The sequence below is a fragment of the Myotis lucifugus genome, unplaced genomic scaffold, assembly GCF_000147115.1.
Source record: "Myotis lucifugus unplaced genomic scaffold, Myoluc2.0 scaffold_63, whole genome shotgun sequence".
Taxonomy (NCBI): Eukaryota; Metazoa; Chordata; class Mammalia; order Chiroptera; family Vespertilionidae; genus Myotis; species Myotis lucifugus.
In genome coordinates, this window is record NW_005871111.1 from 1,224,037 (window position 1) to 1,248,630 (window position 24,594).

Below are 24,594 nucleotides of genomic sequence, written 5' to 3' on the forward strand. Positions count from 1 at the left end.
TCAACACTGTGTGGTGTTCAACATTGTACTTTCATTTTCTTTGAGTTGTATTTTATTTTATTTTTTTATACTTGTGCCTTTAACAGATGCTTTACATGTATCAACAATATATTACCTTTTTAATTTAACCTTTTTCTCCTGAATTTCTCGAGTGTGTTTTCAGCATACTAGAAAGAAATGCGTGTATCTATTCAGATTTACTTTGCAAATGCTTATTTGAGAGCAGAACCCATGATTTATACTGCATTCCTGTATAGATAGTTTTTATGCCAAGGTAATGTTTTCCCCACTTAATAACATAACTACATTTAACAGGGGCATCGTGTATTTTTTTTAATGTTCAAAAACAAACCCTGTTGGCTCTGTCTGATGTGGCTCAGTTGATTGAGTGTTGTCCCATGCACTAGGTTGCTGGTTTGATTCCCTGTCAGGGCACATACCCAAGTTGAGGGCTCAGTCCCCATAAGGGGTGTGCAGTAGGCAGCCAATGGACTTTCGCTCTCCCATTGACGTTTCTGTCTCTCCTGCTCCCTTCCTCTCTCTCTAAAAATCAATTGGAAAAAAATCTGAAGGAAAAAAAAAAACTTTTGAAATTGGGGTCATCCCTTCAGTTCATTAAATTTATTTTGTGTTGTTTTTTTCCCCCTATAGTCCATTTGTACTTCCTAATACCATTGTTTCATAATGGTGCCTACATTTTTTGACATATATATTTTGCATATTAATCATATACAAATATATTTTTTACTTTCACAAGAAATAGGCTCTCTTTTACTTTTCTTAAAAATATAGTCTTCTTGCCCTAGCTGGGTTGGCTCAGTGGATAGAGTGTTGGCCTGCGGACTAAAGGGTTCCAGGTTCGATTTCAGTCTCAAGGGCACATGCCCAGGTTGTAGGCTCGATCCCCAGTAGGGGCGTACAGGAGGCAGCCAATCAATGATTCTCTCTCATCATTGATGTTTCTATCTCTCCCTCTCTCTTCTTCTCTGAAATCAATAAAAATACATTTTTTAAAAATGTAGTCTTCTCAATAAGTCTCTTGTCTTCCACATTTTGCATGATACATGTACAGAAATATATTTTTCTGCTGTTTGAAAAGCAGTGTAAACCTTATGAATGGCCACTGACATTCTGTCTCATCCCAAAGCTCTGCCATTCAGCGTAAGCTGGTTTTTCCGTGGGAGGACGTAGGTCCAGTGTGGGCAGATATCCTGACTTGTCAGGGAGGCAAAGTGTTCTGTTTTGTTTTAAGATTCTTTAGGATAAGAAACATATGCTTATAGATCTAGCATTTTTTGAACTCTGATTTAGGTTGTTGTGTGTATTAAATAGAGAAATAAATATTAAGCACTAGCACGACATCTATTCACGTAGGAAGCACTGAATTTATGGTGATTTATCATCTCATTTTTTACTTAAGTGAAACATTTCTAAGACTTTTTTTATATATTCCAAAATTAATTTCTGTAGAAATAGCCTAGGGTGAGGATTAACAGAAAAACACACAAAACAAACACACACAAAAAGTGAAAAAAAATTAACCCTAAATTGCATTTAGAAAGAAACTTTTTCTTTTTTTCTTCTTCTTATTATTATCCCTAGACAGGTAGTTTCTTTAAATTTGTGAGAAAGGAGATCTGTTTTTTTCTTTTAATTTTTATGTTTGTCATCAGATTTTTATGCCAAGATTATTTGTATTTGCCATTTGAGGAGCCTTAATAATAAAAAAAAAACACTAAAATTTTTATATTTTCCTAAGGTGTTTCAATAGTTTTATAAAAAGTAATCTATGCTCTTGGTACTATAAAGAATTCAAGTTTTTCTATGACGTTACACTCATTCATGTATAAATATTTATTGAGTGCAAATATGTATTAGGCTCTTTCTGAGCACCAGAGTTACAGTGATAAATCACACTAAATTCTTATTGGGTTTTTATTCAGTGATGTAAATAAAGATTTGAAATTCATTTTTATGCTAATAGTAATAGTGAAATATTTATTGACTGTGCGCAAGTGTGCTAGATAACATACTTGAACTGGGGTACAATGATGAATAAGGTAAATCTATCCAATAAAAGATACATCCTATGTTCTAGGAATTAACTCAGGTCACCTCTTATACTGCATTTTACAAAATGCGATGTTTGGACAGCAGTCAGTATCATGACTTTCCTTTTAGCCTTCTTCATCCTCACTTTCTGGTCCCATACACACAAGCTTGTGGATCACACACACCCCTTGATCTCACACACACACACACACACACACACACACACACACACACACACACACCACAATTTAAGATTTATATTGCTTATCAGATTTTCCAGGTTGTATTGTTTGCCTTGAATTGCGCTTCTCATGTCTTTACATTATAGGTGAAGTCAAAGAATTCATTAAGTTTTTGAACTGTTTTTTTAAAACTACATAAATAAATGTAATGATTGTGTCATTTAAATGTTCTCCTTCTCCCCTCTCCTTTTTTTCTTGGTGGTAGGCCATTCCTGGTGTGCATAACAAGGCCAACAAAATTGCTAATAACCAGAACCAAGGCACCCAAGAAAAAAAAGAAAAGGTAAGTTGAACCTCTCAAGCTTTTAAAAGATGTTTTTTATTTCTTTTGGCCTATTTGAGCTACAATTAATCAGAATGTTATTTTGATGAGTATCTGGGTAGCAGTACTATGTTTAGAATATTTCCTTTCTGTGAACATAACTGGCCAGGATGAAGGCCAGGCACCTAGTGGAGCATAGGTGTAAAGTGTTACAAAGCACCCCTCAGCCATTGTCATCTTCTCTCTTTTCTACTCAGCTGGGCGAGTTGTCTGTTTATTCCCAGAAAACGCCTTGCACACCTGAGAGTTTGTGAGACTTTGACCTTGGTGTTCTCTCAGCCTGGAAGTCCATTTCCCACTTTGGTCTTCCTTTTTATCCTCCAAGGAGCAGGTCAAAGGTCATCTGTACAGAGAAAACATTCATTACCATCCATCAGAATTAGTCATCCATTCCTGTTTTCCCACCTCTATTCTAGTAGAATGAGTTATTCTAAAATTTATTTTAGGATATAATGTCAAGGAGCAATGGATTTTCTTTTTTTCCATGAGGATAACTGATTATCCCATTCTTTAAAAATAGTCCCTCCTTCATCCATGGATATACAAGACAACCTCTGTCCTATCAGGTTCTCAGGGGCAGTCTGTTTCTGAGCTTTCTCCTTGTCTCTCCAAGCACAAATGCTGCACTACCTACATAGTAAGCCTAATAATAAATCTTGTCTTTTAAGAGAACGATTTTCTTCACACATTTTTCTTCTTTAGAAGTGTTTTATCTATTCATGTCCTTTTTCTTTTCCAGACAAATTTTAGAATTGGCTTGTTAAATACCACCAAAATAGCTCTTGGGTGATTTTGGTTGGAATTGTGTCAAACCTATAGGTTAATCTGGAAAGATACCTCCTTATAATATTGAGCCTTCTTAACCATTAACATGGTATATCTTTTATATACCATTTTAGAACTTATTAAATTTTTCTTTTATTTCTTTCAATTTTTATAATTTTCTTCAGCAAGGTATTGTAATTTTTTATTTATTCCTAGACATCCTTATATATTTCTAAATTGCATTTTCTGTTTGTTACTAGTGTGTAGACATAAAATTGATTTTTATATATTTATTTGACATCTTGTAACATTATTCTCTTATTCTTTTATAATATAAAATCTAGTGTAGAACACTGCAGAAACCAAAATGCTAACAAAAAAAGATTAACATCTTTCATAAACCCACTACCTAATGATAAACTTATTAAATATTTCATGTAGAGCCTTCTGGTGTCTTTGGGTGTGTACTCTATATGTATGTATGAGGCATTTTTATTAAGAATCTCAAATTTTAAAGAATTTAAAAAAAGAATCTCAAATTTTAATACTATGTCTATAGATTTTTATTTCTCGATTTTTGATCTAGCTAATAATAACTGCTTTGATAAAGGCAGTTTTATTTTTTCTATACGAATCTTTCTTTTTCTTGTTTTATTATATCTGTTAAGACCTCTAATATGTTTAATATAAGTACTGATAGCTAACATTCTTATCATTTTCCTCCTGATATTTAAGAAAATGCTTTTAATGTTTCATCATTGAATATGATGTGTGCTGTAAATTTTTGTAGCTAACCTTTAAGGTTAAGGTTATATTCTCTTATTCTTATTTTGCCAAGAATTTTTATAATGAATGGCATTGGCATTGAATTTTTGTAAATTATTGTATTCACTGAAATAATTGTGTGTATAAATTTTTTTCCCCTGAATCCCTTAATGTGGTAAATAATCCACATTAATAGATTTTTGTTCTGTTGAACCAATCTTGAATTCTTGTCTTAAACCTAATTTCATCATGATCCTTTTTGCCCATTGCTAATATTTCTTTTACGGTTTTGCATCAGTGGTCATGAATGAGATCGGCCTGGAATTTTCCCCTTATGTACTATTCTATCTGGTGTTGGTTATATGAGCCTATTAAAATAAATAATGAACAGTCAGAATATTTCTCTTTTTGTCTTTTTCTTTGTTTTAGTTCTCTGAAACTTTATATAAAATGGTAATTATCTATTCCTTAAATGTTTGGTCAAACTAGCCTACAAAGCCATTGAGGTCCTGTGTTTTCTATGTGGGAAAAATCTAAAATATGGATTCAGTTCTTTAATAATTATTGAACTATTCAGATTTTCTATTTCCTTTATATTTTATTTTTTATTGATTTCAGAGAGGAAGGGAAAGAGAGAGAGAGAAAGAGAGAGAGAGAGAGAGAGAGAGAGAGAGGAGAGAGAGACATCAATGATGAGAGAGAATCATTGATCGGCTGCCTCCTGCATGCCCACATTAGGGATCGAGCCCGTAAACTGGGCATGTTCCCCTACCGGGAATTGAACCGTGACCTCCTGGTTCATAGGTTGATGCTCAACCACTGAGCCACACAGTCTAGGCTCTATTTCTTTTAGAGTCAGTTTTGGTTACTGGCTCTTTTCTAGGAATATAATATCACCTTTTTACATTTGTTGGCATAAAGTTGTTCAGGCATTCTTTTCATTTGTATTATCTCTACTCTCTCCATAGTAGTTGGTTTTTCTTTCTGAGTATAGTTTATTATTTTACATTTCTTTCTTAATTAGTCATGAAGTTATTTTCTATTTAATTCCTCTTTTTGAAGTATTAACTTTTGAACCATGTTAGTCTTCTCTGTTGTATCTTTATTCTGCTTAATTAATTTTGTTTTCATCTTTATATTGCCTTATTTCTTTGTTAGCATTTGTTTTCCTCTTTTCCTGCTAATAATCTTTAGCTAGCTATAGAGTTTGTTAATTTTTAGCCATTCTTTTTTAAAATAATAATTTATTTTTCTTCTAAGTACCTCTTTACCTGCATCCCAAAATTTTAGGTTGAATTTCTCTTGTTCAGTACTAAGTTGTTGTTTTTTAGCTCCCAACATGATTTTTTTTATTACCTGTTTATTTATAAATGTATGCTTGAATTTCTATTGGAATATATATAATTTCAGGGGGAAAAAAACCCATATAAAATTATGCAAAATGTACAGGTTCTAGGTATTGACTTAACTCATTAATGAGGGAACTAAACAGGATGATTAGCCTTGTTCAGAGAGAATTGGAAGAGGGAAGTATTTATAGTTGCTGAAAGAGAATGCTTACATAAGACTCAAATTTAGATACAATGCTGGTTAATGTCTTACAGGGCAATAAAACTGTAACCTTTGGAATTATACTTTCTACAGGACTAAAATAATTTGCATCTCTACCAGGCAAAATTAATATGCAATGCTATTGGACATGAACCAGAAAAATGCAACTTTTTCTATAAAAGTTAATATTGTCAGGGAACCTAAACAGATTGAGTGATAACCAGTTATTTACTCAGATTTTTAAAAAGCCTACTTTGTACCGAAGCTATTCTCAGAGCTGAGGATGCCACACTATGTTGCCCTCATGGAGATTATATTCATGTGGCCTCCTTGTATATACCCAGCTCCAGCCTTCATTGCTAAGGGGAGAGCCAGCCCTGCCTATACCTTTCTCTCATGTGCAGTAGAAAGATGCCCCAGGTATCTGGAACCCACATTCAAACTAGAGGAAATCCAAGACATGCGTATCCTATATTCTTCTCCAGAGTGCTGGTAGAGTTAATTAAATAATCAGCTGTGTAAACAATTTTCTCTTAAATATAAAAAAGTGCTATTAAAGATTTATATCTTTTAATATTTTAAAAGCTGGCTGTCCTTGTTCTGACTATTGTCTTTGACCTTGAATGATCTGAGGAAAAGGTTTTACGGAAAAAAATCATTTGCTATTTTTACTGTTCACTTAACTCTTAATTTTTTTTCAGCAAAAATTAAAGAGACACTGTGATCAATTTATGTATATATATATATATATTTTTTTTTAATCCTCACCCGAGGATATTTTTTCCATTGATCTTTAGCGAGAGAGTGGAAGGGAAGGAGAAGGGGAGTGGAGGGGAGGGGAGGGGAGAGAGAGGAGAGAGAGAAGAGAAGAGAAGAGAGACATCGATGTGAGAGAGATGCATCAACTAGTTGACTCCCACATGTGCCCTGACTGGGGTTAGGGATCAAACCTGCAACCGATGCATGTGTCTTTGACCAGGAATCAAACCTGAGATTCTTTGGTCCACGGGTTGATGCTCTAACCACTGAGCAAAACAAGCCAGGTCAAATTTGTGTATTCTTTTGCTACTTAATAAGCATTTTGTATTTGGCATCTACCTTCATCATCCTTGAATTTTATCAATTTTTGGATTTTCTACATATATATGCAGTATTGCTTTTGTTAGACACTATTTAAATAAAGTCAGGTATGTGTTTTCCTTTATGGATCCCAAATAGTGTTCTCTGTTTTGGAGGAACTTATTACATGCCTGCTTTCTGTAATGGCCAGTTCATTGTCCATTTACTGAAGTATATCCTGCCATTAGTGGTTTTATCATATAAATCATAATTGAATGTACTTTGTTGAAATCCTGTAGCAAAACAAATCTTAATCCAATTGTTTTGGAATTTGTGGAGTGTTCGGATCTCTCTGCTCCTATTCTTTAGCAGCTTGGCTCTCTCTATAAAGTTTGGCATGTTTTATTTTTCCCAGCGTTCCAGAAAATGTCTGCGTTCTCTGAAGGTAATCTGACCACAGAGTTTTCTTTTGCTTTAATTTGAACAAAATATTGATGTGTTGTATCATTCAGCATGTAAATTTCAAAAATACTTAGACATACAAAATGTATTCATCATAAAGATTTCTTTCTTTTTTTAAACTTTGAAATGTGTTGACTATCTACAAATTATAAATGAATAACTTTTCAGTTAGCAAATCTTGGCATTTCAAGTATGTTTTTAAGAATGAAATCTATCTTTTACAATGGAATGAAAAAGTGTAAATAATTGTAGAAATAATGTAGTGAATATTTTTTTACATTTAATTTTGAAATGTCTTTAATTGAATTATTTGGTTTAATAACAAAGACAATTAAGCTTTATAGCATAAAGAAAAGACATGTAATTGGCTTTCTTACTGGGAAAAGGTATACATTCTTCTGGGCAGGTCTACAGTCTTAAAAGCTGTGCTTTTGACTTCCTGTTCTCTTTATTGGTGTGTTTACATCACAGAGTCACTTTTACATAATAGCATAAGTAGGAGAAAATAAATTACATTTGTTTTATAATCGTCCTGGTATAACTGAAGTTGGATACATATTATCTTTTTATCCTATTTGCCATTGAAGAAGAGGATTGTGCAAAGGCCATTTACCCTTCTCTCAAATTTTGCATCTTCAGAGGCAAGGAACTGCTCCGCCTCCGATGAAACTGCCGCCTCCTTATAGAGCTCCGTCTGAGGACAGTGATGACAATGAGGAGGAATGTGCATTTACCAACAGTGAGTTCCTTTCCGTTATTCGAAGTGGGTGCAGAACTTGTTAAATTGTGCTTTAATGACTGCTGTACATTATCAAATGCAGTGCTGTCGGTACTTAGAAAATGTGCATGAATATATCATACTAAACTTAACTTTTTGTGACTTTTCCTAAGCTTTCCTCTTTGACAGTAATATAATATTAGAGTGACTATCACCCTGTTTTACCTACATTTCATCCTGAGCTTACTATTTGGTTGTGAATACAATAATGCTAATTAGTCCTTGAAATTGCATTTGACCCACAATAACAGGAATTGGATGTCAGTTCTTGATTATTTACCCTACTCAGTGGATGGTGATGTTGCTAATACAAAATTCCAGAAGGCCTACCAAGTCATATTTTCTCCTTTAGAATTCCTTTCATGATTTTCTATTACATTAGCTGTATCATATATACATGGCTTTATTTAAAAGAATTTGCATTTCTTTTATGCATGTAAAGTCTATGTAGTTAGATCTGATTGCTGTGGTATAAGGAATTTCTTTGGGGAGTGATGAAAATAAATATTATGCATATCTTTCTTTAAAAGTATTTTTTATATACAGAAGGGGAATTTGATATAGAAATTGAAAGAGTTGCACTTCTGATGTGTGATCTTCAGAGGCAAGGAACTGCTCTGCCTCCAATGAAAGTGCCCTTGTCTATGAAAATAATGGGACCCACATCACAGGGTTTTGATGAGGGTTAGAATAAGATGATAAGGCTTTTAGCCTGACATATAGTAAATCTTCAACAAGTATTATAGCTCTTATTATTGTTAATAATAATTATTAAGTTAGCTCTATATTTTCCTAACTATAATAAATGTTTAAATAACAGTATAAATATAAGTTTACTAGAAGGCCGTGCACAAAAATTTGTGCACTGGCAGGGAAGGGGGTCCCTCAGCCCAACCTGTGCCCTCTCACGGATCACGCTGCCACTCACCCTGCCTGCCCCGCCCACCCCTCCCAAGACACCGCAGGCCTGGATCCCGAGCTGGGGCGGACAGCAGCTTGGATCACGCTGCCGCCCGCCCCGCCCAAGACACGGCAGGCCAGGATCTCGCCTTGGGCGGATCAGCGGGATCTGCCTATGGTATGCAAATTAGCCACCATCTTTGTTGGCAGTTAATTTGCATATCTTTCTGATTATCCAATGGGAGGCGTAGCGGAGGTACGGTTAATTTCAATCTTTGTCTATTATTAGATAGGATAATAATTTAGGTGACTTTATAAAAGTTTGGCTCCTATTTTGTGATTTTACAGAGTCTTTTCTCATACATTATTTTCTTCATTCAACAAATCTTTGTTGAAAGCCAACTGCTTTTTACTAATAGTGTTAATGAAGTAAGTCTGCTATGAAATGAATAACATAGCTCCCTTTATCTTGGTGGGGTCACCGGCCTGGAAAGGAGGATACAAAGGCATGGGAACAAATTTTGATAAATGTACTATAGTGCCTTGGTTTGCAGCCTCTTTTGGAGAACTACATATAATGGATACGATTGATACATGTGTGCACATATGTAATGAAATCCCTTGTTTGGATATAGATATTAGGATAGCCAGAGCAGAGTGAAGATAGCTTGTTGATTATTCATAGTTTCTGCGATGCTAGGGTGCCCATAGTTGCATAGTTGTTAGGAAACTTGGTTTGGGCATGTGACTAAGATTACATTCTAATACTAGTTCTACTACTTACTTGTGAATTCATGGACAAGTTACTTAACCTTTTCCTGGACCATACTTTCTTATCCATAAGGGGAGGAAGGGGTATCTTATTATAACTTGCCTTATAGGATTTTTGTGAGAATTAGAGGGGGAAAAACATTTAAAGAGCTTAGGATAGGGATTGTGATAACTAGTAAACACTCAGGTTTCCATGTGCCAAACCTTCACATATATTAATAGGTCAGTTAACATAATAACTTTGTGAGGTCTCTAATTACACAAATAAAGAAACTGAAGCTCAGTCGGCCTGTGGACTGAAAGGTCCCTGGTTCGATTCCAGACAAGGGCATGTACCTTGGTGCGGGCACATCCCCAGTAGGGAATGTGCAGGAGGCAGCTGATCGATGCTTCTCTCTCATCGATGTTTCTAACTCTCTATCCCTCTCCCTTCCTCTCTGTAAAAAATCAATAAAATATATTTAAAAAAAGAAAAAAGAAAAAAAAGAAACTGAAGCTCAGAGAATTAAGGAGTATGTCCAAACTTAACAAGCTAGTAAATGGAGTGTACACCCAGGTACTCAGACTCCAAAACCTGTCCTATCATCTACATTTCCCATTACTTAAAACCCATTAGTATGGCAGAAATAGGTACAAAGTGATTGGAGGTTATCTAGTCAGTAGTACTTTGATGCCATAAAATAGGCAGAGCACAGTACTCACTGAAGTTCAAAGATCATGGGTACATCTGTATTCGCACATATGCACACATTCATGACATTAGTGGGGTTCAGGAAGGACATCAGTTTTCAATCATCACAGATCCACCATCTCTCCCAACTCCCAGCAGCCCCGCCCTGCTGAGCTCAGGATGCCAGCAGAATCCGGGACAGACTGAGTTGTACGGGGACCATTTATTCCTCATATACACAACCGGTGCAGAGCTCTCCCTTCACATGGACAAACTTGGTCTGTTTGGGCAAGATAAACCGTTGGCCTCACGCTGATGACTCCCTGAGACCCAGCCCCACCACAAAGGCCTGTGGACACCAGGGGGGCAGGGGGTGGGGGGTAGCAGCTAGACTTGGCAAACCCCAGGACTTTTGCTGAGTGGCCTCAGACCCAGCACTGGCACCAAGTTTGAACCTGTATCAGTCTGGCGAACACCACTTGCCCTTGGTGACTCACTGAGAACCTACCTCATACAACTCCAGTACTGCCAGAGGCTCCTTCAGTGACTGAGCCTAGAAGCAGCCGGCAGGTGGAGGCAGATCTCGGGCGCCTTGGGCCTTTGGCTGATCTGCCCGCAGACTTGGTGCTGGTGGAAGCCAGCCTTGATGTGCAGCTTGGTTCTTTCCACACACACCCAGACCCAGCAGAGGCAGCCGAAAACTGTGCATCACTCTGTAGCTCCAAACAGGTTGCTCAGGACCAGTCACAGTCAGAGTCTGACACTGACCTGCACCAGAGTCCCTCCCAAGAGGCCCCAGAACTAACACCCACTTGTCCAGACAACATCAGAGCAGGATCCAATTAGCTTCACAAGTGGCATATTCAAAGGGTCTTCTCAGCAGGCAACAGACCCTCTTGAAGTGAACTCCACTTCGTGTGGTCAGCACCTACATTGCAACTTGTGCACTATGGTTGAGGCCAATCCTGAGGGTCAACCCCACAAATGGACCAATAGCAATCAAGACTCAGTTACAACAGGAGGGAACCCATAACCCACACAAGGGACATTCCTAGAGCACCCAGCTCAGGTGATCAAGGAGACTGTGCCACTGAGTCCCACAGGACACCTACTGCATACGGCCACCTTACCAAAACTGGGAGATGTAGCAGATCTACCTAATATATAGAAACAAACAAAAAAAGACAGCCAAAATGGGGAGACAAAGAAACATGCCCCAAATGAAAGAACAGGAGAAATCTCCAGAAAAAGAGCTAATGAAATAGAGGCAAGCAATTTACCAGGTATAGAGTTCAAAAAAATGGTTATAAGACTGCTCAAGGACTTAGTGAGAACTACAAGGAACTTAGTGAGAACTACATGAAGAGAACATAAAAAAGAACCAGTCAGAAATGAAGAATACAATATCTGAATTGAGGAATACACTTGAAGGAATAAACAGTGGTTAAACAGTGGTTTAGATGAAACAGAGAACTGAATCAATGACTTGGAAGACAAGGGAGCAGAACACACCCAATCGAAAGAAGAATTTATTTTATTTAATTTTTAGTTACAGTTTGCATTTAATATTATTTTGTATTAGTTTCAGGTGTACAGCACAGCAGTTAGACAATTATATACTTGACAAAATGCAACTCTTTCTTGATCAACCAGTGGGCTGCAACTTGCAGTATGAAAACACACTAATTGCTGGTTCCCACTCCATTTCTGATTCCTTACATCTGGAAGGACCTAATAATTCACAAATGGTACAGTTGTCAGTCTCAAAAATTTAAAATCTTTGTCAATAATAAGTAAGGCTATATGTGAATTGCACATATGAAAAAATTTTCTGGTCAGTATTATCTACTTAAGAAATATGATAACAATTTCCTAATAGCAATAAGAAAAACTAGAAAATATCTAGGAATAATACAATTAGAAATGTAAAGCTCATGGCAGTGATCCATAATTATGTTAGTCATTCGCTCTTTGACAATGTGATGAAAGCTACAAATCCATTCCCAGAAAAATGTCTGCAGGTATATGGAAACATTGTCACCCATGTGCATGCACACACACACACACACACACACACACACCATTTTAAATAGAAATAGGCATCATTTTGCCTATTTAGTGGTAATCTTGAAGCTCATTTAAGAATTCATGGGCTGCAGGTTAACAACCCCTGTAGTTAACTATGGAACTTTATTAAAGAAGATTGGGGGGGAGGGGGGAGTAGAGATATATTATTTTTCTGTTTGGAATACTCAGTATATTTTAGATTTTAATTATTTCAAAATTAGTCTATAAGTTTAAGGTAATTTGAATCCAAATCCAAAGTGTGTATAGGCCTTTAAAAATATATGACAATTTCATTGAAAATTGATTTGGAAATGAAATGCTAGACAGCTTTGGAAAGTGTCCCCTAGCATCTGAATACATTCTAGAGTGGTGGTTTTCAGACTCAATTTGGAGCTTTTAGAAATGACTTGGAAGTGTTTCGGATTGTCTAAATCAGCTTTTCTCAACTGTGGCACTGTTGCCATTTTTACCAGATAATTCTTTGGCAGGGGGTGGGAAGGAGCTTGTCCTTTACATGGAAGGATGTTTAACAGCATCCAAGGTCTCTACCCACTGGGTACCACTACTACTCTCTTTCCCACCCCAGTGGTGACAGCCAAGAATGTTTCTACATATTGCCAGGTGTCCCCTGGTCTAAATGGATGGGGGTTTCTACTGTCATTTATTAGTTGGGGTGCCTACTGCACTGTATTGTATAGGATAGTTTCATATAATGAAGACTTATCCTGCCCAGAGTACAAGTAACCCTCGTGATTAGAAACATTGTTTAAAACTGCGGTAATTAAATCAATTCGTTTTTGCATTAAAAATTGTCTAGAAATAGACCGAGGTGTCTATTTAGAATTTAGAACATTAAAAAAAATGTTCTTTTTTTAAATAGTAGATAGCATTTAGAAAAATCAGTAAATGATGGGATATGTAATTATTTGAGAAAAAATGTAGAGATCTTCACTTCTCAGCAAAATTACATATTAATTCTAAAAGAATCATGTGCTATAAGATTATTAAAACATAATTTTGGTACAGGGAAAGGCCTTTCTTATTATTATAAAAGTAAATAATCATAAGTTTTTTATATAAACATTAAAAATATTGTGTATATACATATACATAAATATAACTATAGTCAGAAGAAAACAACATATATAACAATAGAAAAACAAGCAAAGATCAGACTGTGCATAACCAAAGAAACAGATATGGGTAACAAGTACAATAAGTCTGTTCAGCCTCACTAATAAGAGAGATGTAAAGTAATTAAAAAATCAGATTATATGGCTATCAGATTAAGATTTTAACAATTAATATTTCTCATTGTTGGAAAGGTTGTAGAAAAATAAGAGCTCTTATATACTGTTGGTAGGACTATGAATTCAGGTACCTCTTTCTAGAGACCCATTTGGCAGTATATACAAAAAACTTAAAAGTGCATATTCTTTGACGGAATAATTCAACTTCCAGTGATATAGCCTAAGGAATTCATTGTACATGTGTATATATATATATCTACAAAGATGTTTACTGAAGCATCTTTCACTAATAGCAATTATAGTGATATATACTATATGTATTTAGTACATAATATAGTCTTGATTAAGTCACTGAATTTCTAAGCTCTTCTAGCCATTTGGCCTGAGACAAGTTGCATCTCTTTTCCTTTAATTTCCTCTTTTGTAAGATGGGGGTAATAATAGTGCTCATTTCACTGGGTGGTTATGAGAGACTAGAAAAGATAAAATGCTTATATACAAAGTGACATATAGAAAGTACTCTTGAAACGTTAGCTGCTACTCTTTATTATTTTTAATGAGGGCCCAGTACATGAATTCATGCACCTTGAAAGAAACTGGCCAGCGATACTATGGTGGGCACAGGCGCAGGTCTCGGCCCATCCTCTGCGCCCTCTCCTGGCCCCTCCTGCTGTGGCCCCCAGTCCCGTCTGCCAGCAGCCCCACTCCCACTGCCACCACTCCCACACGCTGATGGCACCGGCCCGATCACACCTGCTGATGGTGCGGAGCGATTGGGGCCAGCACTGGCAGTGGATGTGAGTGGTGGCTGCTTCCCTGATCACCCCTCAGGAGCAGGGGGAGATGGAGAAGCCCTGAGTGGTGATTGGGGCTGGCTCTGGTCGTCGGCAGCAGATGCAAGTGGCAGCTCCAGCCCCAGCAGCGGGTGTGAGCAGGGCCGGCGCCAGCAGCAGGTGCAAGTGCCAGGTGGAACCGTGGCGAGCAGGAGCAAAGAATTTTCAGTAACCACCAGAGGCTTGCCCCAATGACAGCGACTGGCGCCCCCGCTCACCTGCTCCACCATTCCACCATGGCCGATGCCCACCATGTTCAGCGCACCCCCTCGTGGTCAGTGCATGTCATGGCTACCGGTTGTTTGGTTGTTCTGCCATTTGGTCTATTTGCATATTAGCCTTTTATTATATAGGATAGTAATAAAAATGTCTTCAGCTCACCAAATACTGCCATTACAGAATGAAATTCTGGCATAAGTATATTTTAAATTTTTATGTAAAAACTAGAGGCCCAGTGCATGAAATTCGTGTATGGGTAGGGACTCTAGGCCTGGCCGATGATCAGGCCCGATTGGGGTCTTCTGGCTGCCGGCTGGGACCTCCTTTCCCCAGCTGCCAGCTGCCAGTCACGGTCTCCCTTCCCCAGCTGCTGGCCGGGGCATTCCTTTGTTCCGCACCGCCCCCTGGTGGTCAGCGCACATCATAGCGAGCGATAGAACTCCTGGTCTCCCAGTCGAACTCCTGCGGGGACACTTTGCATATTAGCCTTTTATATATATAGATTATTATAATTTAATATTTAAAACTTTAGCCATTAAATTGATTTTTAGAGAGAGAGAGAAGAAGGAAGAGGAAGGGAGAGAGAGAGAAACATTGATGTGAGAGAGAAACATTGATGTGAGAGCGGGACATCAATTGGCTGCCTCCTGCATGCCCCTTACCAGAACCCACAAACTTTCAGGGCACAGGACGACACCCAACCAACTGAGCCACACTGACCAGGGCAGCAATCAGTTTTTTGAAGTTTAATATTATCGTGTAGTAAAAATACATTATTAACACTGTTACTATTGGACTGCTCATCGTTGCATATGGCAATACTATGACACTTTCACTTTGAATTGTGATTACTAGAAGAGAAAGAAATTTTGGAGTATTTCATTTTTATGTAATTTTTTTCTTTCTATTCTTTATTTTCTCTGGACCAAAGGTAGAATTATCATAGAAGTATTTATATATGATTTTGTAATTTCTCCTTCCCATAGAATTTCAGTGTTGCAGTGTTGACAATTGTGTCCTCCTCCTCCCCCCATTTCTCCCAATGTAAGAAGAATACACGGGAGAAATTATTGAGGAAAATTCATGGCCTAAATATATAGTTTTTAAAGGTTACTTTGTTGTGTGTTAGTTTGCCAAACAGTCCTACAAAGTTTATGACATGACTTAATTGCAGTTATTATGCCTCCTAATATTTAAATATTTATGAACATTTGTTAATTGACAAAGGATAATGTAGAGTTAATTCTCTTACAATTCACATTAACTGTCAATATATTTTCCTATGTCCATAAAAAACAAATTTATAGAGATAGAAAACTGGTCATTGGTTGCCTAGAGTTGGGGTTGCATTTGGGATTGATGGAAATTGTTAAGTAGTAAAAATATTTTAAAACTGGATTGTGGTAATGGTTGCACACCTATAAATTTACTAAAAAGTGTTGAATTGTGTGTTTTCAATAAGTTAATTTCATGTGTAAAATTATTAAAATTATTTCAGAGTTGATTATTTTAAATTAAAGAACCACATTTGTATAGGGTAATTAAAACATTATGAAAAGGTTAAAGGAGGAGGGCAATCAAATAGCAAATAATGTTAAAGAAAGGAATAAAAGTATTTTAATCAATGTCTTCCTTCCTGGTGATGGGATTTAAGAACCTTAGAGTTCATCTAATCTAATTTTATAGTCAAGAGTCCTAAAACCAGGAGCAATTAATTTGCCCAAAGTCACAAAACTAGTTACTGTTCAGGTCAGGATTGCAATCTAGGTCTCATTTGGTGTCAGGCCACATCGAGGCTCTTCCTTTCAGCGCTTTCTTTGTGCCCCTTGACAGTTTTTAACATGAAGTAGACCTCATGCTAGCTGAAGATTTATTGAGCAACTAGTAGTATTTTTGGTTTAAAATTTTGTGTTTTTCATTGTAGACTGTAGTTGATCTCTACCTTGCCAATAGATGTCACTACAACCAACAGCAATTATTACTGAAATTTAAAGAATGTTAAGAATGTCCACCTCAAATAAGCATTCATTGGTGGCTTCTAGCAACATTTCCATGTTTATTTTACTAAACATATGAATTTATTTGCTCTCTCCTTTTGTTGTTTCTGACAATGCAAAATACGAGGGGAACTGTTAAGAAGTAAAGACTAATGTTTAAGTTTTAAATCTCATGTAAATTCTTTTTCCCATTTGTTATAATTATCTTTTTTCATCTTTATAATTAAGTAAAATATGTAGAATTGTTTTTGTAGCCCTATAATTGGAAATAGGCGATCATTTTATTTTAGTGGGTTTTTTTATTATGAAAACTTTCAAAGCTTCAGTCCTTGATGTAATTGAAATATATGTTTATTGCAACGATGAACAAAATTTGTATTAAGATCTTTTTAACAGCTTTTAAATTATGTTCAGGTGTTCTTGACATTTTTATATATGATCAGTGATCAGGTAGAGGACTAATCTACATATTACAAAGAAAGGTCAGAAGATACTGAGGTAATTGATAGAAAGATAATGCTGAAGTAATTGCAGTTGGTTATATAAATATATTCAGGTGTGCTGGTGTGGGACAGGGTAGGAGAGGCAACGTAGCATTTTAAGTGAAGTTGAAGAAACCTCAACTATTCTTCTAGTGCAGTGGTTCTCAACCTTCCTAATGCTGCGACCCTTTAATACAGTTCCTAATGTGATGACCCCCAATTTCATTGTTACAAATTGAACATAATTAAAGCATAGTGATTAATCACAAAAACAATATGTAATTGTATATGTGTTTTCCGATGGTCTTAGGCGACCCCTGAGAAAGGGTCATTCGACCCCCAAAGGGGTCGAGACCCACAGGTTGAGAACTGCTGCTCTAATGATTTCTCAGAAGCTTCTGGGGATTCATAATCCTCTCACCCCCCACAAAAAAGAAAGCTAACTTGAAGACTTGACAGCCAGCTTAAATAGAATCTGTCCTGCACGTTTAGAATGTTAGTGAGACACAAATGAATCTCGCTAGGGGATGCCGCATGTTCAATGTGGCTCACCAGTTTCTTTGTTATAAAAATGATTGAATGCTGTGAGCAATAAGGAGAGAGTAAGTTGACGACGGTTCCACACACTCCGGACAGGCTACAGTTTCCTTTTCATCTGCATTAGAAAGATGCAACTAATGTGATGAACTATTTCTCAGCAGGAAAACTGGGTCATTACAATGATATTAGTCTAAGCTGGCCACAAAATAAACGGCTGTGTTTATCTTGCCTCCTGCTCTGGAATAGAGCTGTCATCCTGATGCTAGCAGGGTAACTGAGTGCTACCGTCGGCAGCGGAAGCCTCTGAGGGTCAGATGTGGGAAACCAGGGATTTTGCAGCTCCCGGCATACTTTCCCAGGCAGCTTTTACCTACTGACAGATGTGACTGTTAGCTTGGGAGGTAGCTGGAAATGAGCTTAATTGATTGCTCCTCACGATAGAAATAGACTGACAACGTGCCCTTACCAAGAATAAAATCTGAGGGGGGGAAATAGGCCCAAGGTCGACAGAAGAGAGAGGACAGAGTCTGGTGAGGATCTGAGCTGCTTCCAGCATTGAGTGTTTCACGGGAATGCAGACACCCTGAAGGGAACGCTGGTACAGCAATGGTCCAAGGGGGTTTCCCAGGTAAGAGCTCTGTGATCTGTGGTTCTTTCTGAATGCAATCGTAAGCTGTTTCAGTGTTGGTGCAGAATGTGATTTTAAAGGTTTGAACAATAATAAGCTAATGCGTTTATCTTAAGTGAGAGAGTGAGGGTACATAATGCATGTGCAAGGCGATTGTATGTTAGAAACAAACCTTTAAAATTTTCCGCTCATCTGTATTACAGCTGGAATCGTCTGTATCGTGTTTTTGAAAAGTAGAGTAGTTTATCAGGCTGTCAAGAATATATTAGTAGGTTCCGTGCCAGAATTCTTAGCACTGTGTTCATGCTGGGTCCTCTCCTTTCAGAACGGTGACTGAGAAGTCCCTGTCCTGGACATTTATTATTATTGTTATTTGTGCGTTGCCTGTAATCAAAAGGGATGCTGATTTACATTAGAACAAGGTTATGCTGATTCATTTAAAAATATTGACCATTCAGCATTTTGTGGTAGATGAAAAGAGAATAGCATTAAGGAGCCATAGTAGTAAACCAAAGGCTGCTTTTCCTAAATTGTAAAATAGCACCTTAAATTTTATTTGTTAATTGTGGTTGAGGTCCCATTCATCTAAACCCACACGTTCAAATTCATTAGGGGTGGGGGCTCAGCCCTTACAAGTATCGTCGGGAACTTCGTTGCTAACATACGGTTCTTGAAATCATTCCTAGATTGGTAATATAATCTAGGAATAAATTACTTGCTTTAGTATATGTTTTTGTCTGACTTTTAAAAAATTAATTTATTAACATCAGAGCTTTTTTAAAAAATTTAAGTAAGATACAGAATATTTAGACCTAATAGGGGTCTGCTTGCCTAAGAATGATTGCTTAAGGGAGGCAATTGTAATCTCAAAGAGTTAGACATCACACTATAGCCGTTCTTTTTATTTTCAGCAGTGCACATGCAAATTAGGTTATATCTACTGCAACAACAGAATATAAGCTGCATTCCCGATTTAAGCCAGCAAACCTTTTTCCTCGCTATGCTGCCAAAATAATTGAGCCAGAACTTTTCTTTTGCCTAAAATATAATTTCTGAGGATCTTAGTGTTGGGATCCTGAGCTATATAGTACTAGCTTTGTGATTGTGATGTAGAGGAAATGTTAAAGCTCTTAAATGGTTGCGTCACAGATTCCCTGTAGCGACAACTGTCCATGTTGTGTTTCCTTCTGTTCTGTGGTCGGATTGTGTTTTCAATTGTCTGTCATCTTTTCAGGGCTACTCAAACTTGTATTGACAAGGCAACTATAGGAATGATCCTGAATATTTGTGGGCCCTACCTGCTTTTTTTGTCAGACTCCTTGGAGCAATTTGTTCATTTTCCTTTTATTTTAAGAAGTTTCTTGATTTTAAAATCAATTTTCAGATTAAAAATACAGGTGTGCTTCACTCATCTCAGTATAACCTGCCATCCCTGATAATTTCCTTAATCTCTGTCTCACCATCTTGAAGTTGCCACTGGCCAGGCTTCATAAACCCCAGTAGAACCCTCAGCCATCTCTATAGTGGGTTTTCCAGAAATGGAAGAGTATATCTAGTCCATAGGAATGTCTGTCTCTTTTGCATTTTATTCAAATAATATATGAAGTCCGTTTTTCAAAAAAATTATTAGCTATAAATGTGTCTCATAAGTGAACATGTATTTATGTGTTATATGTAGATTAGTTTTTCAGTGTTCCTGGTCAGGATTATTTGTTCATGATTTTCATAACGAATATACACAGCATTTATTAAAGGTTTCTATTTATATATGCATATTTAACTCCAAAGAATTTTAATGCTTTGCAACAGTCTTTATATTATGGTCACTGCTCTGCATTCAGTTACTTTTAACAGCATCTTTCTAGTCCATGTCTCCATTTGGCATATATACTTTTTTTCTCATTAAAGCAGTTTATTTGAAGATTGCTCAAAAAATTAAACTTTAATGAATACATTTGACAAAAGCTTAGTTTTTGCTAAGAGTCACATCTGCATGAAATAATTTAAAAATTATGTTTAGGTTAGAACTTATTGGCATATTTTACAAAAAGTTATACATAGAATGATAAATATAAAAGGAGGCCTTAGTCTGCAGAGAATTTATTTTTTCTTTTGTACTAGTTAGAAAACTTATTTTAAATGGCTTTATGCTGCTTTGATACCAGTGGTATTATGCCACTTTAAAATATTTCAATTTTGTCTGTATGAATATAGGTTAAACACTCAATTTATCTAATATTGAACAAAAAGATTATTGCAATTTGAATTAGGGAGGGATTGTATCAAAACTTAAGTAGCATTTAAAGTTATTTTCTTCTAAAAACTCTCTCTTTTGGTGAATACACTGGGGAGGTAAGGTAATAAATATTACTCTTATGTTTCTGTTATATTTTCTTAGGTAGTTCTGTATTTTAAAATATATGTATATATATATATATATATATATATATACACACACACACTTATGTTCTAGGCACTGTGCTCAATGCTTTATTACATTATTTTTTTCACACACACACACATTTGGCTTTTTGTTACATTTATAATAAGCCAAGACTCTCGGATACTTGCAGAGTATAAAGAATTCATATTTATGTTATGAATATATCTATCCCGGGTCAGTTAGTCTTATTATTTCTATTTTAAAGATGGTAAAACTCTTTTTATAAAAAGCTTAAAATGGTTCATACCTGGGTTGGTAGAAGTATGACATAACCTCAGTTACCATAGTGACGTAACATTAAAAATTTTTGAAGTTTAACATAGTCCTAAGCTTAAGGGGAGAAATACATTAATGTGATCTCTGCCCTCAAGAAGTTCCTAATCCTCCTAAGACAAGAAAATGTGTATAGGTGCAAATGTTCTGGAAGGCCGTCTAGAAAAGATTGAGCTGGGGAAGCTGGCAGAACTGGCAGGAGTATGGCAGCTCCAGACTTGGGAGTCCACTCAAAGGCAAAGAAATGTTACAAGCTGGGAGGGTGGGAGGGAAAGGACAGACCATCTGTATCAGGAGGGATACATGGAAGATACTAGCAGCAAAGCAAATACACAAAGGAGGATCAGATTTTAGAGGTGCAAGAATTCTAACACGAAAACCTCAGAATTTGCTATTTTCTGAAGTGGAGAGCTTATGGTAACTAACCCATAGAGACTACATTTCCAAACATTGAAATCAAATGTATAGTTTCATTTCTTTACTTTTCTGGAGTACTTCTGTTCTAGGCACTGTGCTCAATGCTTTATTACATTATTTTTTTCAATGCATATAATTTTATAAGTTTTTTTTAAGTCACTTTATTTTATAGATGAAATCTAGATGACTCCAAAGCCTGCACTTTTAACTAGTTTTAACTTTGCATATTTTCAAGGATCTTCTCAAATAATTCTTTCCATTGACAAAGGCAAACTGATTACTATCCTCCTTTTCAGTAATTGGTCAAATAGACATGGAATTAGAATTAAAAAAAAGAGGGAGTGCCAAATACAGTAAAATGTTCATTATATTTTTCAGCAAACCACATTTTAATATTGAAAGTTCAAATTTTTTCCCCAAAAGTCCCAAACCTAATGAAGCTGAATTGGGGAAAAATACCGTAATGGAGGCGTGCCATTAGTCTTCAGGGTACACCTCACCGTGTACCACACACAGCTCAGCATGAATCAGGCTTCTTGGAATAAACAAATTTCTCTTCCATTACTGAAAAATTTCTGTATTTGGAGGAGAAATAGCAAGTCCCTTGATGTTAACCAGAAGGGAATGGGTAAGCATCTAAGGTAAAGTAGATGTTTAGCTGGAATTTTAAAATTTAGTTATATTTTGAATCACTCAATATTGTCATGTTTATCCTAGGTGAGATGGAAATGTATTAGCATTTTGGTAAATGTTCTGAATTGAGTTTGGGTTTTGACTCAATATTGCCTATACCTGCTTCAGGTTTTTAGTACCTTCTCTTGAGTATTTCAGAAGCTAAAAGAGCATGCTGGGAATTAGAAGGTAGCACCTTTTAGCTTCATAAAGCAAAAGATCATGAGGTATAAAAGGTTAAAAAGATTTTATATCTAATGGGCAGTTTTCTAGCTTCCCTCTAAGTGTTTGCTTGAACACATCAGATGTTTCTTGGATATGTTTTGATTATACCTGCATGGATAAAATGTGTTCATAGTGATAGTCTAATAACAAACAAAATTATATTGGTTAATGCTTCTCATCTGTGCCATGTGGAAATCTCTGAAAACATCTCCTTGATCCTGTGCAAAATTAAGTTAAAATGCTCTGGTTCCTCAAATGACAGACAATGAATTTAATTGATTGCCAAGGCACATGTATGCAGTATAATAATTTTCAAGTTGTGTAGGCTCTGTTTTGATTGTTCTTCAAGTAGAATCATTTTAGCATATAGATCATCTATATTTTCACAGATTGTACAAACTTAGTTTCCCATTACTCAGCCCCTATGGAGTCTATTACTTTGATCCTATATCTATGCTCTTTTTTTTTTTCCTTTTTAAAATATATTTTTATTGGTTTCAGAGAGGGAGGGAGAGGGAGAGAGGGATAAAAACATCAATGATGAGGGAGAATCATTGATCGGCTGCCTCCTGCATGCCCCGCACTGGGGATTGAGCCTGCAACCCGGGCATGTGCCCTGACTGGGAATTGAACTGTGACCTCTTGGTTCATAGGTTGATTGTCAACCACTGAGCCACGCCGGGTGGCTATGCTCTTCTTTCTTTTAGTTTGTGCTTCAGTAATCACTCCTCCCATGTGATTACGGTATTGAGATTAGGTGTTTAGGTATTAGTCTCCCCTGTCTCCACAGCTTAGATCATTGTAGATGCTCAATAAATGTTCTTTGAACGGATGTAGAAAAAGCCACTTAAGCATGTAACCTAATGAATATTTATGAGGGAATGGCCAAATCTATGCAGTTTATAAAGTGGGCATTCTCCTTGAACAGTGGCTTACAAAAGACAAAATCATTCTACCATCTACATGTATTACTCAGGAAGTTCTTTTTATGGGCTTCATAGTACAATGATGGTATATAAGGGATGAACATAATCTCCCATTGGAACACTGGGATTTGGGGGAGGGGTGATTTCAATGATCATAAAGGAGTTCTTATGAAGAATTTACATAATTGGGGGAGGTAGGCAGTAGAATAATGGGCAAACTTGTTTATTTTACTGCTCTCAGTCTTTTTTTTTTAATTGAACAATTCATTGTAAACAAATCTGGAATATGATTTATGCATCTAACATGTTCAATTCACAAAATATTTTATTGGTCAAGTAGGAGAAAGTAGCAGCATTTCATTTTATAACCAGCAGACCTTTGGTGCAGAGTGAACTTATTTAAAATTAATCAATTATTGAAAGATTCAGCAAACTATAGTCTGTGGGCCAGATTTGGCCTTCTGCATGTTTCTGTAAATAAAGTTTTATTGGAATATAGCCAGACTCATTCATTTACATATTGTCTCTAGTGCTTTTGAACTACAAAAAAACACACAGCACAGTTGATTGGTTGCAATAGAGACCGTGTGGCCCACAAAACCTAAAATATGTACTGTCTAGTTCTTTCCAGAAAGTTTGCCAACCCCTGAGTTATACCATAGAAGTTAAAACTTTGAATCACATGTGGGTTCAAATCCTGTCATACAGTTTGCTCTCTGTGTAGCCTCAAGCAAATTACTTACTATAAAATTGTCTTATTTTTTATTTTCTTTCCCTCAAAATGGGGATAGTACCACCTACCACATAAGTTTTTCCAGGTGATTAAGTGGCATAAAATATATAAAGTATTTAATATGTTGATTTTTAAATAGTAAACACTCTGAAAAGGTTAACTCTATGCAAAAAAAATATTTATTAGTTGGTGTATTATTTTTCCTTTGTTCAAGATGGAAAGTTTTAACTTTATTTTGATACACTCCTATGAAATTATTTGTTTGCATGATTATTCTTTTATATTTATCGTACATATACAATTCCTGACTTTCTGTACTTGGATGGCACAAAATTTTGTCAACCAGCTTAGTTACTTAGGTTTTTCCCATGCCATAAAAAAGTCAGCTGTAAAAATCCTTAACTTAATTTGCAGTTAAACCATGGCCCTAATTCTCTGGCAAGTGGTGATATCAAATATTGAATCAATTTAGTCATTTTCTTACTGCTCAGAATATTTTAATATACAATGTTGTCGTGACATAATACAAAAAATATATATTGGTCTCTGCCT

General features: G+C 36.3%; 1 protein-coding gene across 1 annotated transcript in view; it reads left to right on the forward strand.

Moving 5' to 3' along the window:
• The window catches only part of PATJ (PATJ, crumbs cell polarity complex component), a 292,560-nt gene that overhangs the window by 131,908 nt on the left and 136,058 nt on the right, over nucleotides 1-24,594 (forward strand). The window contains 2 exon segments of the mRNA XM_023754657.1: nucleotides 2,500-2,577; nucleotides 7,858-7,957. Of these exon segments, the coding sequence (XP_023610425.1) occupies nucleotides 2,500-2,577; nucleotides 7,858-7,957 (178 nt within the window).